The sequence below is a fragment of the Wolffia australiana genome, chromosome 9 (genome assembly GCF_029677425.1).
Source record: "Wolffia australiana isolate 7733 chromosome 9, ASM2967742v1".
Taxonomy (NCBI): Eukaryota; Viridiplantae; Streptophyta; class Magnoliopsida; order Alismatales; family Araceae; genus Wolffia; species Wolffia australiana.
In genome coordinates this window covers 14,476,195-14,496,525 of record NC_135843.1, presented here as the reverse complement: position 1 = coordinate 14,496,525, position 20,331 = coordinate 14,476,195, and the positions used below count along the sequence as shown (strand labels likewise).

General features: G+C 47.2%; 1 protein-coding gene across 1 annotated transcript in view; it reads left to right on the top strand.

The window, feature by feature from the left end:
* The first annotated feature begins 560 nt into the window (after positions 1 to 560).
* Positions 561 to 20,331, top strand: part of MSH5 (MUTS-homolog 5) — an 86,677-nt gene continuing 66,906 nt past the window's right edge. Inside the window, exons 1-5 of the mRNA XM_078581329.1 lie at positions 561 to 666; positions 3,756 to 3,787; positions 12,826 to 12,920; positions 13,024 to 13,104; positions 13,180 to 13,249. Of these exons, the coding sequence (XP_078437455.1) occupies positions 628 to 666; positions 3,756 to 3,787; positions 12,826 to 12,920; positions 13,024 to 13,104; positions 13,180 to 13,249 (317 nt within the window). The 5' untranslated portion in view covers positions 561 to 627. The remainder of the gene's footprint in view (positions 667 to 3,755; positions 3,788 to 12,825; positions 12,921 to 13,023; positions 13,105 to 13,179; positions 13,250 to 20,331) is intronic.

Below are 20,331 nucleotides of genomic sequence, written 5' to 3'. Positions count from 1 at the left end.
TGAAAGTAAATTTTATTCTCAAGTAATGAGGGATTAAATATTGAATTTTTCGCATTTTCAAATTAAAACAAATAATGTTTTGAGAATTTGATACAAATATTAATTAATAATTCGTCTACTTTCTGTCCGTTCACCTCCGAGTCTTCCAGAAAGACGGTTATTTTGTCCTATGGGACGAGAAACGTCCCGTCTAGCCGTCCCTCGGACAAATTTTTGTCCTGGAATTTGTCTGTGCCCTCCGGCAGGATGAATTTTTCGTCTTGGGATGAAAAAACCGTCCCTTCCGCATCCCTGTTCTGTAGACAGAAAGGGGACGGACGAATTATAAGTCACACTTTCGTCCGTCACCTTCATATCCCGTCCCGTCCCGTCCCGTCCCGTCCCGTCCCGTCCCGTCCCGTCCCGTCCCGTCCCGTCCCGTCCCGTAACGTTCGGTTCCCTATCTGAAATTATTAAGATGGAGGAAGGATAAACTCGTAATTTTGTTGAGCGGGGTGTTACTGTACGGCCTTATGAAGACATCGCCGAAGGCCGTTATTTAAAGCGATGAGCGAACTAAAGCTACATTTGAATTCGCGCGCAAAACTTCTCAATCTCTCCACCGCTCTCGAAGATCGAACCAGCCGGATGGAAATGGAGGAGATCGCGGAAACGGAAGAATCACAGGTAACTTCTCGACGCTAATTCTTTTCCTGTTTTATCTTCAAGGTTCCATTTGTAGTTTGGTCTGATAATCGCCGGAGTTTCGTAGTCTGATCGTTCATATTTTCAGTTCTAATGTCTTCTGAAGATGATTTCCGTCTTGGCCTACTTAAACAGATTTAGGCTATTTTAAATTGTCAATTTAGAGGACTGGACTAGGGAGGATCAAGGGGTTGGTCCATTTATCCAGTCGTTGTGCTGTTTCATTGGATCCGTCTTTCCTGTTTTATCTTCAAGGTTCCATTCGTAGTTTAGTCTGAAAATCGCCGGCGTTTCGTAGTCTGATCATTCAATTTTCACGAAGTATTTCCGGTTGTAATGCCTTCTGACGATGATTTCCGTCTTGCTGTACTTCATGTGATTCTGCCTATTTTAAATTGTCCATTTAGAGGACTGGACTAGGGAGGATCAAGAGGTTGGTCCATTTATCCAGTCGTGGTGTTCCATTGGATTTCTTGTTTCGCTTCGAGGTTCTAGTGGGAACCTAGTCTGACAATGCAATTGGCACTTGTTTTGAATGGCCTGCATCACGTATTCTGATGATTCAACTTCAGAACACGATGAGTTTCCAGTTGTAATGTCTTCTGATGGTTTCCGTTTTTGAGTACTTTATCAGAGGTAGCCTATTTCAAACTGCAAAATTTAGAGGATACAGCAAGAGGTCGACCTGTTCATCTTGTTTTTGGGGTGTTTCATTGTCTTTTGATAACACCATACACATTTCCTTGTTCTTTTTCGGTTCTAGTAGGAAATAATAAGGATTCTTTGTTGGTTTAATTTGATTATTTTTAAATGTGAACTCCCTTCATGGGATTTATGGTAGCTTTAGGTCATGACGAGAAACTGGGGTGTTTGCACTTGACCAGACGTGACGCCCGAGGAATAAACTATTGAAATGTTGCCTGACGTTGTGCACACGATAGTCAACATTTTCTTCCAGCGTTTTATTGAAACTATATAATCAATCTTCCATGGATCATGATACGACCCCTAATCCCCCTCTTAGGGGTAGTCATGACTTTTCCCTATTCCATGTTTCCCTTTAAATAGGGCCCTTTCCCTTTAGGAGAATTACCAGAGAAGTATCTTGTTACTGGAAGAACTCGTCCCTTCTCCCCTCTACGTCTGAACCTCATCTCTCCGCCTGTGATCCCCGTCCCTTGTGATCATCTCCTCTTCACAGTGCCTTCAGGCAGCTCATCCACATTCGATCCCCAACCCCTTCATTTGTCCTCTCCCTTGGCCATTCCCCTCCATTCGATCTCTCCCTTGACCATTCATGGGAACTTTTTCATCGTCAGAATTACACTGAAAACAGTACATCTCTAGTGGAACATATCAGATCACCTCTCACAGTTCTCCCTAAAGATAGATCTACAGTTGAGATAGCTGATTCATGAGAAATAATCGTCTTTCTTATCTTCTTTGAAAATATAAATTACCTGTTCATCCCCATCTGAAATCTGGTTTCAGTTTTATTACCATTTAAAGATACCGATCGATGCAGTATAGTATGCTTTAGTCGTGAAGCATATAATAGCTCTCTGTGGGTTTCAGAATTCCTACAGATTGATGGATTTATTTCGAGAAACCTTGATTTGTTTGCCTTTAAGCTTGAGAAATAAAGTACTTTGTAAAAAAAAGATGAGATTATAATGCTTCATTATGCATCAAGAATTTGAATCTTCTCAAAGTTCGTTTAAATTCTAAATAACTAACAAAATCTTCAACAGTTTATATTTGCTACTCAGGACAAAGGGAATTTCTTAAGACACTGACGAAATTATACCCTGTAATAACAATGTGGTGAAGATCCTCGTGATTGTGTCAATTACAATGCATAGATCTTGACTATCACCACACTACGAGAGTTTATAATGTCTCCTAATGTTCAATAGAAAACGAATAGTAGATGCAAGCGAAGGACGAGAACCACAAACTAAAGAATGGAGATAGACGCTAGCAATTCTCCCTGGTAGATCGGAGTAGCTGATGACCGAATCGGCTTCAACAGCTCCATGCGGAGGAGGATCTCCTTCCACTCTTCCGACGTAGTCTGCTACTTCTTGATGCCCGATTGAAAACACATCCTCCACTTTATATAGAGATTCCCGCGCTTAATTCAAATACTCGCACGTGCTGCATCAACTGGCACATGCGACTGAAGCCTTGCGTCTTTGTTTGCTTTGATAAGTCTTCACCAGAGACTTATCAGAATTCTCGTTGAAAATTGGTTATTATAGGCTAATCCATTTTTAAAATTTTTCTAGCTGCCAGTGGTTATGAGTCAAAATATCATTCTCACATGACCATTTGGTCTACTTGTTTATTGGGGAGGATGGTGATTTGACTTTCCCAATAGAGTCGTTAGAGGAATAAAGAATCTGAATGAAAAGAGAACACTCACCATGTACATCTGCAAGTACGAGATGCTATTTTGTGACAATGTGGTAATAAATTTGACTGCCGATGTAGTTCTCCAAATATAAGGTCGCTCGTGCTTGCGAACTGGCTGAATACAGTCTCTCATACAAGAACTTTGCCTGCTCCAAGATCCCCCATCAGCCACCAATTCCCTCTCCCGGATAATCCGCAATCACTTGGTGCCCCCACTCTCTCCCTTCCTTCCTTATCTGTAGGATTATTTGAAAAACCTCTCTTCCTGCCAGAAAACTTGGCATATATTCCTGCTGCTAGCATGCACGACTGCATGTACTGGACCCTTCTCTCATCTTGAGCCTTGTATCTGTCTTTTTCCTATATAATTCAATATTGGCATCGTAACTGATTACTCTCATTATTTACTGATGCTGTATCATCCTGATGAATTGGATGCTCCTATTGCCACGAGTTTTTCTGAAATCTGGGCATGGGATCCTTGGAGGCTTGTTGTGATTTTTCGCCGAAACTTCATCATAACGGTTTCTATTTTTCACCCATCTTTTTCAGAGTTCCAATTATATAAAGTATTCCTTTTAGAAAATATTCATAATGAAACCATTAATTATGCTGAGCACTTTTGGCTAAATTTTTATTTCCAATGCTCTTGCAAGGTATATATGGCATGCTTGCTGCATAATCATAGGTACGTCTTCATACTCTTCCTTATTTTATTGTTCAAATGTGATAAGGAAAATATCGATAGAAATATAACTTAAACCTTTTCCTCGAAATTTATGACCATTTTTTGTGATGAGATAAAGTTGCCATTCTTTTTTGTTAGAAGTAGGGGTATTATTGTGATTCCCTTTTCATTGGGTTCTTAACCCTAGAAAGGTGAGATGTTTTTTCTACGGCATATCGGCGATGCTCCTATAAGAGAGCTCGATAAGTTGGGCCACTTTCTGGATATCACTCGCGGGAGCACAGCAATGGTGATCCTATAATTAACCGAGGGCAGAAAAGAGGGGGGGGGGAGCAGACATTTTCAAGATTCTGTTACCAGAAGGTGCAGCTGCGGACATTTTCGAGTTTATTGAGTTTGCTTTTGTTTCATCTCTTCATCCGCCTCACTCCTAGGGCAGCGAGTTTCTGTTACGGATCTTCCTAAGAGATGCAAGAAACTCAAAAAACGTTCCAGAGAGGAAATGTTAGACAAATACCCTTATTTTAAAAGGAAAGTTCAAATAGGGAAAGGGGATAACACTAAATAATATCCCCAACCTGCAAGAAAGGCAATTACTCTCTGATATGATCCCTCTCTTATCATAAGCCCACTAGGGCAGGACATTCTTATATTTTCTGATATGGACCATCAGATCTGTTGAGTTGTACAAAATTCTTATATTTTCTTTGATTGTTCTTGTTGATATGATTATTATCGTTTCTGTATTTTTTCTCTCTCTTGTTAGCCCATTAAGGGCCCTATCTCTAGTCAGCCCATTAGGGCTTCCTATAAAACCCTATAATCTCTTTCATTTCTTAATCAAGAAGTAGTGTTTTCTTGTTCACATGGTATCAGAGCCATAACCCTAACCCTAATCTGGGTTTCCTGGGCTTGACCTTGCGCTCCGATCTCTGGCGATTCTCACGTCCCCCTGATCTCGCGCTCCAGTCCATTGCCGTCCGCCGTATCCTGCATCTGGGGTCGCGTGCAGCAGTACTGCGCGCCATCTTCCGTCGCTCGCCGCGAGCAGCCGCCCGCCGCAAGCAGCCGCCAGCCGTGCGCAGCCGCCAGCCGCGCGCAGCCTCTCGGCGCGCGCAGCAACCAGCCGCACGCAGCCGCTCGCCGCGCGCAGCCGCCCAGTGCGCGCAGCAGCCAGCCACGCCCAGCCGCGTGCCGCGCGCAGCAGTCAGCCGCGCCGTGTATCTGCCTGCTTCGGCCGCGTCATCCACTGCGCCGTGTATCTGCCTCAGTCGAGCCATCAGCTCTTGCCGATCCCACTGCTCGGTGCAGCACCTTCTGACCGTGGTCTACTCTGATTGAGTCTCCGGATCCTACAATGACGAATCCGGTTGCTGCTGATTCGCCAGAAGCCAAGACCTCTACTGTTACGCCAGACTCGACGCCGGTATCGACGCCACATGCATCTGCGGTGCCTCTTGAGTCCGGGAATTGGTCATCCTCCCCTGGACCATTCTCTCTACCTAGGATGCCTCCGGATGGCATGTTTACTGGATTTAATCTTCTGCAATGGCGCCACGTCAGATCACTTTAAAGGCGTCTCATGCGCCATCTTCTAGAAGACGGACCTCCCCGGACCGATCTCAAGTATTATGACTGGCTGGACATTGAGGGGGTGGTTCATCGCTGGCTCTTGGACAGTATTTCACCCAATGTTAAGGGTGAATTCCTGTCTCTAGAGTCGGCTCGGGCGGTCTGGGAAGCGGCACTCGAGAGCCACTCCAAGAAGCACAACATTGCGACTCTGTACGAATTGGTGCATCGGGCCGCCAACCTGCGTCAAGTGGACCGGTCTATCATGGAGTACAGTACGGAGCTCATTTCGTTGTGGAATGAGATTGACCACTACATGCCGCCAGACCCTCATTCGGTGGACCGCAAATATACTCTTCAACTTCGGGTTTTCCAGTTTCTTATGGGACTGAACCCGGAATATGAAGCGGTACGGGCTCAGCTTATACATCGGGAGACTGGTCTTACCTTCAAGGATGCACTCCGCAGTGTGAGGGTTGAAGAATCTCGCTTTCAGCAGACCCAGAACTCGGCTTCGGCACTTGTAGCACAGTCCTCTTCGTCAGCGCGCCCATCAACTACTACACCACCCGGCACTTTGCCGCGTAGTCCGACTGCTCGGACCGAGGAGTCTCCTAAGGGTGATCCTTCGCTCTTTTGCAACTACTGCAAGAAGCGAGGTCACTCCAAAGAGACGTGCTACAAGCTTCAACGGAAACGCATGCAACAGAGCAATCTTGCTACTGTCGCACTGTTTGTGAGTCACGTGCCTATTCCGGGTCAAGTACCGCTGCCGTATGGTCTTCTCCCGACAAGTGCCTCGCCCGCCAGTTTTACTCCGGAGGAAATGGAACGTCTACGCCGATTGCTTGATCCTCCAGTCGTGGGCTCATGCTCCTGTCGTGGGTTCACACAGAAGCATGGCATTGATTATCAGGAAACGTTTGCTCCTGTCGCCAAGATGAATACTGTCCGGATTCTCTTGGCTCTTGCTGCAGATCGTAGCTGGCTTTTGCAGCAATATGATGTTAAAAATGCTTTTCTGCATGGTGATTTGACTGAGGAGATCTACATGGCACTACCTCCTGGCTATACTTCCTTAGTGCCGTCGACTCCAAAGTCAGTTGTCTGTCGCCTGAAGAAAGCTTTATATGGCTTGAAGCAATCTCCTCGTGCGTGGTTTGGCCGTTTCACAATGGCCATGAAGCACCGGGGCTACCGCCAGTGTAATGGAGATCATACCCTCTTCTACCGCCATTCCACGTCAGGGGGAGTCGCTATTCTTCTTGTGTACGTGGATGACATTATTATCACGGGTGATGATACGGAGACCATTACTCAGCTGGCTATGTATCTCTCGTCCGAGTTTGCTATTCGCCACCTTGGCCCGTTGAGGTATTTTCTTGGTATCGAGGTGGCCTATTCTTCAGGCGGGATCTTCATTTGTCAGAGAAAATATACGGTGGATCTTCTCTGTGAGCTTGGAAAGGAGGACTCCAAGCCTATTTCGACACCGATTGATGCGAATCATCGACTTGGTGCCGATGCGGATGATTAGCTTGCTGAGCCTAGACCATATAGAAGACTTGTGGGCAAACTGATTTATCTCACCCACACTCGTCCGGACATTGCATATTCAGTGGGTGTTCTGAGTCAGTTTATGCAGACTCCTCGCAGGAGCCATCTCTATGCTGCTCATCGTCTCCTCCGTTTTCTGAAGGGCACCATTGGCCGTGGACTATTCTTTCGTTGCCATACCGGCCTGCGTCTTGAAGTCTACACCGACGCCGATTATGCCGGTTCTGTGGTTGATCGTCGGTCCACATCTGGGTATTGCACCTTCTTGGGCGGCAATTTGATTACTTGGAGGAGCAAGAAGCAGAAGGTGGTCTCCCGATCGAGTGCTGAAGCGGAGTTCCGTGCCCTTGCGCATGGTCTGTGTGAAGCACTTTGGATTACCCAGCTTCTCCGTGAGCTACGGTGTTCAGTTATCTCCCCTGTCCAGCTGTTCTGCGACAACAAATCGGCGATTAGCATTGCTCATGACCCCGTTCAGCATGATCGTACAAAGCACATTGAGATCGATCGCCATTTCATCAAAGAGAAGCTTGAATCGGGAGATTTTTGCACGCCATATGTTCAGTCCGCTGAACAACTTGCAGATATCTTCACCAAAGGGCTTCATGCCCCTAGGTTTGAGGAGCTTTGTTCCAAGCTGGGTGTGGAAAACATCCACGCTCTAGCTTGAGGGGGAGTGTTGATATGATTATTATCGTTTCTGTATTTTTTCTCTCTCTTGTTAACCCATTAAGGGCCCTATCTCTAGTCAGCCCATTAGGGCTTCCTATAAAACCCTGTAATCTCTTTCATTTCTTAATCAAGAAGTAGTGTTTTCTTGTTCACAGTTCTTGAAGATCTAGATTGGTTTTGTATCTACTAGTGTCAGAAATGAATGATTTTTGGCCAAGACGAAGGATGGATCAAAATTGGAAAATGACCACACCCACTCGGAACTTTAGCAAAGAACAACAAACATCCTTGAACATCTGATGGAGCGTCCCACAACACCATCGGAATTCCCTTATACCAGCTGCCAAATTTCACCTCAAAGAACTGGAAATCCACCACCAGCTCTGATGACTCAAGCTTCTCAATTACCCCCAACAAGATTGATTGAATAAACACCACAACTTGGAATGGACTGGGGGTGAGCTTCAATTCCGCAAATCAAAAGGTCTTTCTCCTTGATCCCAGGCCCCAGGTCATCTCCAGGAGGTTTCTCCTGGATCAGGGATCTGCCACCATTGGCCCAACCAGTGTCCTCCGATCCCGCCATAACAGGGGCGGCCAGTGGCTGGCCCTTGCCCTCTTCGCCCAGCCCTCGTAGTGAGATGATGCCTGGGGGACACGGGGGCAAACTTGGGCATCTCCTCCAATCCGGCAGGGCAATCTGAGCGCATTGCCTCGTTGGCGCGATTACCTCCGCATCCTCGTCTGCGCTTACCTGCGCTTGGTCATGGGGATCAAGAGGAGCGTCCCATGGGTCTGGCAAGGAGAGAACCGGACCAAGAACCGCTGGCGGGGGACCCCAAAAACTTGGACTGGTAACCAGAATTTCCCAAAATGGCTCATCTGCATCCCTTCCCAACAGAGAATGAATGCGGTAGTATCGGGATGCATCTGGAAGGTAAGGCTCTCGACTGGTTTTGTTATCGGGATGACAAGTTTGGATTTTGCAGTTGGGCCGATTTTCGTCTCCGCCTCACCAAGCGTTTTGGTTACTCATCGGACAAGGCTTATCACCGTCTGTTCAAACTTCAGCAGATGGGCTCGGTGGAAGAGCTTATTGCAGAATTTGAGCAACTAGTTGGCTATCCACACTTAATAATACCCCAAGATATCCTCTCCAAGGCATTTGTGTCGGCCCTCCTCCTCGAGATCCCCACAGAGGTGCAGCATGCAAAATCACAGAACTTGGATGAATTGGAGTATTTGGCCCTAGATGCAGAACAACAACTGGCAACGGTTATGAAGAGCATCCAAAAGAAGCTACCTATGGCCCAGAAGGGTGGCTTACGGGAATGACACCCATAGACCAGCCACGGGTATCGCACCCTCCCATCCGCTGCAACGACGGGACACACCGGGAGAATCCGCAAGTCATATGTGGGACTCACTGAAGATGAATGGAAGAGTTGCAAGGGGAAGGGTCTGCCACCCACACAGGATGCCATCAAGCTTGCACTAAGAGGCACATTTCCTGGCGTCTTTCAGGGGATAATCCTCCACTCAACCAGCCCTTACTCCAGCCCGATGCTGTTGGTTCTGAAGAAGGATGGCCAGTGATGTTGTTGTGTGGATTATCTGGCCCTGAACAAATTCACCACCCTTGACAAGCTTCTGATTCCGGTGGTGGAAGAGCTGTTGGCGGAGTTGCATGGGATGGCTGTTTTCTCCAAACTGGATTTAAAATCACTGTCATCAAATACACATGCAAGAGGATGACATTCCCAAGACGGCTTTCCGCCCCCACCATGGCCATTTTGAGTTCCTCTTAATGCCCTTCGGCCTCACTAATGCACCTGCCATCTTCCGAGCGGTCATGAACCACACCATCCAACCCTTCCTGCACAGGTTCTTACTGGTTTTTTTTATGACATTTTGGTGTACAGAAGGGATATCGCTTCTCACAGGTACCACCTCCACACTGTCTTCAAGGTCCTATCGGACCACCAACTCCATGTGAACGCAAAGAAATGTCACATTTCCCAAGGCCAGCTGGAATATTTGGGTCAGGTGGTATCCGCTTAAGGGGTCGCTACCAATCCCAGCAAGACCGCGGCTATTCTAGAATGGCCAACTCCCCGCAATGTGCGCTAGTTGCGGGGCTTCTTGGGCTTAACCGGCTATTATCTGCGGTTTGAGGCTAATTATGCATCCCTTGCGTGGCCTCTCTCATAACTGCTAAAGAAAGACGCCTTCAAGTGGGATGAGGAGAGACAACATGCTTTCGTCACACCCCAAAGCAGCACTCTCGTCGACCACGTCTTGATCTTGCCTGACTTTTCCCAGAACTTCTGCATTGAAACCAATGATTCAGGGCTCGGGTTGGATTCAGTACTCATGCAGCAGGGACGTCCAATCGCCTACTTCAGCAAGGCATTTCCCATCACCGTACAGGCTCGCTCCACGTACGAGAGAGTGCTTATTGCCATTGTGTGAGCAGTACAGAAGTGGCGGCATTATCTTCTGTTTCGGCATTTTACCATCCACACTGATCAATACAGCTTAAAGTACCTATTTGAGCAACAAGAGGTACCAGGTCTTTTTCATAAGTGGGTTTTAAGGTTGATGGGTTTTTCATTTGATATCCTTTACAAGGAAGGCAGATTGAACAAGGTGGCCGATGCATTGTCACGTTCTCCCGCCATGGAAGAAGCTACCCCGTGTTCAATATCAACACCTATTTGGCAAGATGTCGGCAACATTCGCAGCAAGCTAGAGAGACATACTTCTCTTAAGAAACTTATGGCCAATATCAATGACGGGAGTCACACCACTCAAGGCTAAAACATCAAAGATGGATTACTGCTATTCAAGGGACATATTGTCCTATCGTCTTCATCCGAGCTCATCCCAGCAATCTTGGTGGCACTTCATTCTCAGGCGGAAGGGTGACATGCGGGGTTTCCATAGTTCTGGAGTGCCAGCTCACACCCGGAGCTTTGATTTGCTACAAGGGGAGGATGGGATCAAGATTGATGAACGCTTCCCACATTTCCAACTTGCAGAGAAGTTGGCTCTTCAAGGGGGAAGTACTGTTAGGACTCCACTACGAGTCTCCCAGAGGAACCCCCGTGGGCCACATCTGGGCCCACGACCTGCAGCAAAGCCCACTAGGGTGGAGGTTATGGGAGCGAGACCTACCTTAAGAGGAGGGATCGAGGAGGAAGGCAGAAGCAAAGAAACGGTACTCCTTCCCTTCTCCTTCCCACCTGAAATGATCCTCTGTGCCCTAACCTACCTCTCTATTCTCCCTTGTTTCCTTTCTCCTCCTCAAGGCATTTTAGCACCCAAAAGGCTAGCTACACAGAAGAAAGACTTCTGAACCACGGTCGTCACTCCCTGCTTCACTCCCTCCCTTCTCCGAACATCTCTTTCTCTCCTCCCCTTTGTCCTGAACCTTGCTGGTGGCAACACACTGTTTTTAGTTGATTCAGCCCTGAACTCTCTACTCCTTCTGAAGGCGGAAACGGGGTCTTAACGGACTCCTATCAAGACGTTGCCCCTGCGCTACATGGGATTGCCCTTGAAGAAAGAGGCGTCAAGCGCGGTTTGGGCTCTGGTGATTGAGCTGCGTGCTGTCACGAGCTGGTTGACTGGTATTACTGAGATCAGTACACCCTGCAATACTGATATTTTACCTTTCTATCTTCAAGATGCCCAAGGGGATGGACAGCCGATTGGAAGCCTTGCTGAGGCGCTTCTTCTAGAACAGGCCAGGGCTGACACACGATGGTGTAGCTGCTATGATTTCATGGTAGGTGTTTTGCCGACCAATGGAGCACGGCGAATTGAGAGTACCACTTCTGCAGCCATGAACACGACATTGTTGACAAAATGGGTTTGCAAGATTATGGGACCATAAGAAAACATGGTCATGAAGGTCATGGGAGACATGCACGGTGCAGAGCTGAGATGGGAACTGCAATCGACCCCAATCAGAGTGGCATCCAGTTTTTGGTAACGCTAGAAATAGATTTCCTGCATATTCAAGGGTTTTTTGATCCCAAACTTGGGGGCGGAACTTGCTATAGATATTGGATAGATGATTGGTCCGCCAAAGAAAAACATCAAGAAGCTTTCTCCTCTCTTTTCGATAGTGTCGAGTCCTCAAGCATCAGTGCAAGAGTTTAGGATGACACATGGAATTCACTCATGGAGGATGCACTGTCTGATCAGAGATTGGAAGACCTAATGATCATGCAACGGACCATAATCCATCTGTGGCCCACCATTGGAACACGACACAGTTAGGTATGGAGGGGCCCACAGATTTCAGTTCCAGAGGTTTACAAGATGATCAGTTGGGGGGAACGGCAGAAGCTGAGACCATCATCCGTACATGCCGATGTTTATGGAAGTGCAGATTTTGGATGGCTGCTTATTCAGAGATGAATTATGACACGTGTTCTCCAAATGAGCATGATCCCAGACACATCGGCATTGTGTCCCATGTATGTCCAAGGAGTGGAAGACTGCTCTCACCTTGTTTTGATTGTTCTTTTGGGCTGGCAATTTGGAGATCGCAGAAGCTCATTGGGGTGGATTTGATGCCGGTTGAGGCATGCTGGAGATCGGGGGATGCATGGATAGGATGCTCGGGGTGGGGAAGGATCCTCGCGATCCTCTAGACAATACGGCTGCAAAGCAATGAGGTAGTCTTTTAAGGTAAGGGATGTATTGCTGGATGAAGTACTACATGATGTGCAGAATTGTAAATCCTACTGGTTCAGTAGGAAGTAAAGGATGGAAAGAAGCCAGGCTGGTCGTTCATGTATTTCTCATATCATACATGTTATTATTAATTTTTGATTGATCACCGAATTCGGATGTTCTTGCCTCTTTTTCTTCAAACAAAAACCATCACTACACCTACAGAGCATTTGAATGAAACAACGTCCTGAAGATAGTGGAACAGTACAAATTGGGGAGTCACCTTGAGAGAATATCTTGGTAGAATTTTTTTTTGAACATGAACAAAGCAGATTAAAGTTTTCCATTAGTTACCATCATTTTCAGTTCAATAATTTGGAAATGAACAAAGGCACACTTTGTTCAGCGTATCCTAATTATTCAAGAACGTCATATAATATTCTTGGAGAAGTAATGAACGAAATAAATGCTAAAATCAGTAAGTATTTTTGGATCTCTGAGAAACATCACTGCGAGACCACTGAACTTTCTTTATGGTTCCATTAAATCAGAATCGGAGTTGCATATTATGACAGTTCAGTCAACAAACTCTATGTCCTGGATGTCTGGGAAGATGGAACTGGGGATTACCCTCTCCTGAACATTGGTTTCTTTCTATCCTTTCACAGTATTCTCTATAATTAACAATGAAATTTATTTTTTAATAAAAATGTGATCTTTCCCTGTACATTAATCATTTTATTTCTCAGTTAAGTATCAAGCCAAACCGGTGGTTATATATGCCAGCAGCAAAACTGAAGATTCCATTTTAGCTGCTCTTATACAGAGTGGTTTGTCATCATCCATTCCCAAGTCTTTTTTAGAGGTAAAAATTTGATTGTAATTGACTTATGAGAGCTGGACAGAAGGAAATAAATCCCCAGAAGTGAAACTAGTGAAAGCCTCAATATTCAGCTATGAACAGGCGTGGCACAGGTGCATGCTTACTCAAACGAAAGTTTCATATTCTCTTGTGACTTAACTTTGGTATAACAGAGTCAGGTTTCTACAGTATTTTTCTTCACATTAATTTACTTAATGATCTAATATGATTTATCGAATTGTGCATTTGTGTTGGAATTCTAGGCATACCAATGATCATCACTTATCTGTAATATTCCGGCCTTTTCTGAGTCCACCTTTCAGAGCTTTTTTGTGCCAGAATTCTCAACCTATTCCTATTCAATATTTTTTCAAAATCTTGCTCTTGTCAGTAAGTTATGATCGAAAAGTAACGAAATCATCAATAACTGAAGTTTCTAATACTTTTATTGTCAAAAATTGATTCTGGGCGTGAATTTACAATTTTGGAATAAAAACCTTTCCTTAAGTATATTTGTCCCTCTTCTCCAATTTCTTTCTTCTCTATGCAGGCGTGTGTGTAAAGCTCTCTAAAGATTGGCATATTAATCAAAACTTATTACCACACATTTTTTTGAAAACAAGAGGCCAATGCCCCTTGAAGGGAGGTCACTTGTAGATCTGGTAGAAGAATGAAGCATTAGAGAGAGAGTGGGAGAGCAAGTGAAGAGGGATGACAGAAGCATGAAAGATGGTAAAGCAGGAAGGCAGAGTCCCTCTTGCCCACGTGGGTGTTGGACTCATGGAAGATATAAAATGCCAAACTCAATTTTACAATGAAAGGTTCCGATACGATTACAATAAAAGTATGAGAGAAGGAAGCGTAAAGGAGAAAAAGGGAGACTAGAAATGGTCACTGGTCCAGGTCGAGCTGACCTGGCATAATAATAGCCAGTTACTTACTGGTAGTTAGGAAATAAAGAAGACTGTAAATAAAGGAGAAGGAAGAGAGAGGTACATTCGGCTTGAGTCTTTCTTGGAGCACACGGGAGCTGGGGTTTGGGCTGCATTCGGCTGAAGGAATCCGAGTCCGGCGGAGCAATCAAGAAGGTTGGAGACGGGGACAACGACTACGGGCACTTCGCTTGAAAAGGCGTAGTAGAGCGAAACCCTCATTGTAAGTGACTCATTATATTTCCAGAAGTTCTACCAATTTGATACACAAACGTATCAGCTCCCCACACCTTAGTTGGAGACCCAAATGCCTCTATTCAACTATCCATTTCAAGCTGAAAAATGGATTTCCCAATGTAAACTTGGAGATCGGCCAGAGATAAAGGCATATGATTGCAGAAGAAAGAAATTCTAGATGGCTGATGGAAAGTTTTTGATTAGTGACCAACGGCAATCACTGGAGGATGCTGTTGATGATGAAGAACTTATGCCTCGAGATACACCAAAATCCCACTGCTATCAAAGCACTGCCAAGGACCATTGGGGTTGGGTGTAAGCTGCAAATGGAATCCGCTGAAGAAGCCAATTCGCCAGCAAGAATGAAGGGGCTGATGACGCCCAATTCAATGGTGAAATCTGCCCTGAATCACCGTAGATGGCAATTCAGAATATAAGGAGGTGAAATATGCTGGCGAGACACAAAACTTCTGATGCTGATGAAAATGCAAATACTGATGTGGACGTGAAGCCGCTGATGTATGTAGGATGCTGACAGGGACACACACACATTGAAGTGCGAAGGACTGCTGAATCTCGCTTGAGATGTGCAGACCCCATTGTCTCTAGGGCCAGAGAACATTGTCAGGCGAACCAAAATGTTGTTGATGATGTAAATGTCATAAATACAGCCACCCTTGCCTTGAAAGCCAAAACAGCTGCCACCGTCATCTCTAGAAGTGACAATATGTGCCACCTATTGCCAGTTGGAGAGAAATGGTGGTCATCACCTCAAGAGTCATGACATCGCCGTAGCTTCTAGTGAACTGAATGCCATTGTCGTGAGAGGCGAACTTGAACTTGGGGGGGGGGGAAGATGAACCTGCTGTCACTTTGCAGGATTTGATTGAATAGGCGGTGGGTGTCTTAGCAGAGGCTTGCTGATGAACTGTGACACGGCTGGCCTCAAAGCTAGGGTACAGCTGGACAAAAGTGCTTGCACATGGATGCAGGCTCGTACTGAGGAGATGCCTGTATTGAGGGTGACAGGATATGCAGAGCCCACCGGTTCTCTGGCACTTTCTTGGAGAAGACCATGCTTGAAGGGCATCTGGGTTATGGCACCCGCCATGAATGAGGAATTCGGTAATCAAAAACTTTATCGTTTCGTAATCGACATTACTGTCCAGCTTAACGATATCGGTATCCAATATCATTACCTTCTTAATAATATCCGTTAGCGTTTTCCATTTTCTACTTTGAAACTGTTATCACTATCGTTATCGGACTTTTCCAGATAGCGGATATCACAATATCTGATAACAGATATCAGATACAGATGCCGTTAGTAGCACCCTGATACATTCTTTTCATGAATGTACCAGAGGCATGGCCCCAAGAGGCAGCGTTATGGCAGGTCGTACGTGCGACCCACTATAATAAGCCAGATCCCTGGCAAGAAAGGCAGTTATGATTATGTGCAAGAGGCAGTGGAGCTGATGCTGGGGTGGGAGACTCTCCGCGACCAGAGTGGGGAGAGAGGGAGCTAGATCACACTCTTCATTTTAATCTTGTCATCTTCTCATCTTCTCGTCTTTTCCATCTGCTCTAGAACTATTGTTCTCGTTCTCATTCTGTCAGTGTGGAAAATTGGGCTACGAATTCTATTGTTGGTGATTGGGCAACGAATTCTGTCACACCCTAGTGTCGACCATGTGAACCTGTGGGCTCCGCACATGCACACCCTTGGACAGTAATTAGGATGATGCAACAATCCTTTCCACATCAGCAATCCTAATGGTGCAGGATGGAATCATTCGATGATGATTATGATGATGACGGTGATGACAAGGACGGAGATGCTGACGATGAGGCTGAAGGCATAAAGGAGGGTGACAGTAAATGTGACAGTGATGGCAAAGACAGCAACAACAGTTGCAGAACTAGGAGAATGTGGCACAGTTGTGAGTCAGATTGATGATGCAATGGTGGATGGTGAGTGCCACACTTGCTGCAGGCTAAGGGTAGATGTGGGCTAGTGCGCTTGCTACAGCTGAGCAGCATGCAGGTGGAGATGGGGGAATGTGCTCACTGTAGGCAGGTGGTGTGCTGGATGGACACGAGCCCGTTACACGTGGCGTGTGACTGGCTGTCTTGGTACAGTGGTGGCGGTGATCCAGAGGCACCTCTGCAGGGTGAAAGATGAAGAAAACTTTTAATTCAGAATTCACTACTGTCTATGTCAAGGGAAGGGCCTTTTATAATCTTTCCTCTGACATTTTTGAAGGTAATTCGAAAGGAAATATTACAAAAACAAATTAAAATATCTGTGACACCATTCTGATATGCCAGCTGTTACTTTATGCCAGCTGTTCTGTTATGGTAGCCGTTCCTCATCAATCTCTCCCATATGGCGAAGTCGAGTCCTGCAAGATTAGTGAGATGGCACAAGGTAATGGGGGTGGCGAAGCAATGTCGAGTGGACTGCGGAAGGTGGGGAAGCAAGTGATGTCGTGACGGCGTCAGATGGGCGTGTAGAGGTAACATGGCCGGTTGCCATGACCAGAGGTGATCCAGAAGATGTGTAGAGGTAACATGGCTCCGATTTGGAGTTTCATCCCGCAGCAGGTCCGATCAAAAAGAAGGTGACAACGACGCGTAGGAATGTAATTGCTCCCGGCCTGTCGATTGCGGAGGGAACTGCTTGCGCCGAAATGCGCAACATAAAAATGGGCAAGTCCAATTTAGAGGAGACGGAGGAGGTGATTGGGGGAGGGGGATTTTGCTAAAGAGGAAGTGGCTAGGCTGAGGGCCGTGGTTAGGAGGCGGCCGAATGAGTTGAGGGTGGGGACGAAGGAGACCTCTAAGGAAAGGATGGAGCACAGGAGAATGCTCAACGAGAGGTCCAGTGCAAAATACACGAGGGAGCTGAGGTTGTGTCAATACTCGACCTGAAGTTGATGCTCCCCGCGAGCACAATGCCAGTGGCGTGCACAGGCAGCGGCCAGGATGAAAGTCATGTGGGGAGAAGCGAAAGAGATGCCCCTGAAAGAAGCTGTACAAGGATGCTGGGATTGCCGCAATTTCTTCAAAGGGCCGAAAGAGCTGAACAAGCTTGGCGGCAAACACTTCATCGGCAGGCCCCATACTCAAAAGCAGCAATGATACTCCGAGCTCAACGTCAACGAGAAGATGGGAAGATCATGTATGACAGAAGATGGAGGCCAAAGGGGGGGATAGAAGAGGGTGTCGGGACACAAAGGGACAAGAAGATCAGTAAAGCTGAAGATAGGGGCGTGACGGCAACGGGGGCAAGATGCAATAACTACCCACACCGGCCGTACACGAAGCCCGTCTCCCAAGACAAGAGGACTTACATGACACATGCAGTAGACCACCAGAACGGCATGAGACAGACAGACCTGTCGCCCACAGCCGCTCACAGAAGAGGGGAAGCTCAACCATCGGAAGCGGAGGCTGGATGGGTGAATGTTGGACCACTGCGGCGCAGAAATCCTAATCGTTTTGCAATTATAAGAAGGGAAGAAATAGAAGCATACTGCTCAAGAAATAGAAGCATAGATGCCTCAAGAAAGGACACAGAGTAAGGGAGTGTCGGGGGAACTTGGTATGCTGCAAATGCAAGGGGACAGGTCACCGACAAACAGAATGTCCAAAAAAAGCAGGAGTAGGGGCCAGGAATTCAACCGCCAGAATCGCAACCAAGGGCAGGATGGCCCACCATCCAGCGAGCGAAGCTCCCCTACCAATCAAAGCGATGAAAAGCCAGCCAGGGGCACACATGGGCTGCCTGGTGGGAGAGGTCGTGCAGGGAGCCCTCACAATAAATGAAGTACAAAGGGGACTCCTAGAAAAATTTCCAGCCCTTGACAAAGTGTGCGGGCACTTCTTCCTCCGGGGGGCCTCACTGACAACGTATATAAGCGCGATGGGTGCAAGAAGTCAGCAGAGGGCACATGTGAAATGGCGTCGTGTTCTTCCAAATGACGGAGCAGCAAGGAGACTTACCTCCACATTCATTATTAAAGCCCGAGGCATCCCTATGGGCCACCGGATAGGACGGGCACTGGAGGCGCTTGTTCGACCCTTGAGAATCCTTAGAAGGGTCATACCTGATGGGCTAGAGTCGGGAGACCCAAACAAGATTATACTGGAGGTGGAAGGGGCCCACGCAACCACTCTGCCGCCTATCCTCAATCTCAGGGGCCTGGATGGCACTTTTGAAATCAGAATATAACCAGTATCGCCAACACCGCCGCCGCCGATGCTGCTGCGGCCGCCGCTGTTGCCACCGCCGCCGCAGCCACTGTCGCCGCCACAGTTGCTGTCGCCGCCGCCGCAGCCGCTGTCACCACCGCCGCCGCCGCCGCAGCTGCTGTCGCCGCCACTGCCGCGGCTGCTGTCGTCGTTGCTGCCGCTGCTGTCGCCTCCGCCGCAGCCACTGCTACCGCATACGCCGTCGACAAAGCAGCAATCAGGCAGGAATGAGATAGCGCATCACAAGACCTCCTTCGCAGACGGGGGGGTCGATGTCAGGTCGGAAGGAGGCTGAGATCGCCATACAGCATCCCAAAACCGCCGGCTCCAGAGTTATGGAAAATGACACAATGGAAGGGAACCTTCAGGATATTGAGGAGGCACAACAAACTAAAGCAAGGGAGACAAAGGGATCTAGGAGCCCCAGCGCGGGCACACAAATGGGAGAGGCATTGGTCGGAAGGGAAGAAGGAGACCCCGCGAACCCGAGCTCGGTGCATCTCCCGGGGGATAGTATGTATGGATGGACGACTCCAGCCACGGAAAGTAACAGAGCAACGGGCAGGCCCTCCAGCAGAGGAAAAAGGGAGAACAAGTTGCAAGTTTTGTATACAAACACAAAACACTTGGTATCTACCATGAGAGAAAAATTGTTGCACGGGCAAAGGCGGGTAGAAGCGGGCGAATGCTACTAGTGGCAGAGAGTGGGATGAAAAAGCAATCCCAAAGCAGAGCGTGGTAAGAAGGGGGAAGCTGAGCCCCCGGGGAAAGGCAAGGAGATCATGTGCATGTTCAGTAATGAGACCACAGAGCCTGGCATGCTACAACATGAAATGGTAGAAGACCCTCTTAAGACTTCTTGAGCTAAAGCGATGGCGGCAATAGTAGGACTGAAGCTGTCACTGGGCAGCAAAGGGGGTGAAGAACGTTTACCATGAAGTGCATCTCATGGAACGTCTGTGGTCTTTGAGACGAAGGAAGACGTCGAGTGGTGGGAGGCTACCTCAGAGAGTGGGGGGCTTCAGTGGCATGCTTACAGGAGACCATTTTGGAGCACTGTGAGCCAAGGGAGTGGAATACAGTATCTAGAGGATTTCCTGAGGGTTTTATAATGGTCAATGCGGTCGGACGGTCTGGGGGAGTGGTGGTAGAATGGAATGAGGCCATGTTCTCAAAAGTGGCTACGTGGACAAAACAGTTTGCCGCAACAGCCAAATTGAAGTGACCGAGCGACAATCTTGAACTGGTCGTAGCCTCGATATACGGCCAAACCAACATCCAACGCAGAATGGAGTTATGGACGAAGCTAGCCGAGTTAACAAACAATTCTGTAGATGCCCCATGTTGTTAGGTGGAGACTTCAACGGGACACTAGAGGCAAGAGATCAACCGAATGATACTCGAGGGAGAGATGCAGACTCAGAAGCCTTTTGGGCTTTCATCGCAGAGACATCATTACAAGAAATGGGGCCATCCGACTGCATATATACGTGGAGGAGCACAATGGGACGCAATAGGAGGTGGCGTTTGGACCGTTTCCTTTGCTCAGTTGAGCTCGCAGAGCGCTTTCCCCTAGCGGACGTGAGATCACTCGGGCGTTCTATTTCAGACCATACACCGATCGCATGGGTCGCAAATGAGACGCCCAGAAGACCAACATACTTCAAGCTAGACAAATCGTGACTACAAGAGACTGGCTTCAAATAAGAGGTGAAGGCAACGTGGCTATCATAACCAAGAGTGCATTCCGAGACAGAAACGCTAGCCAT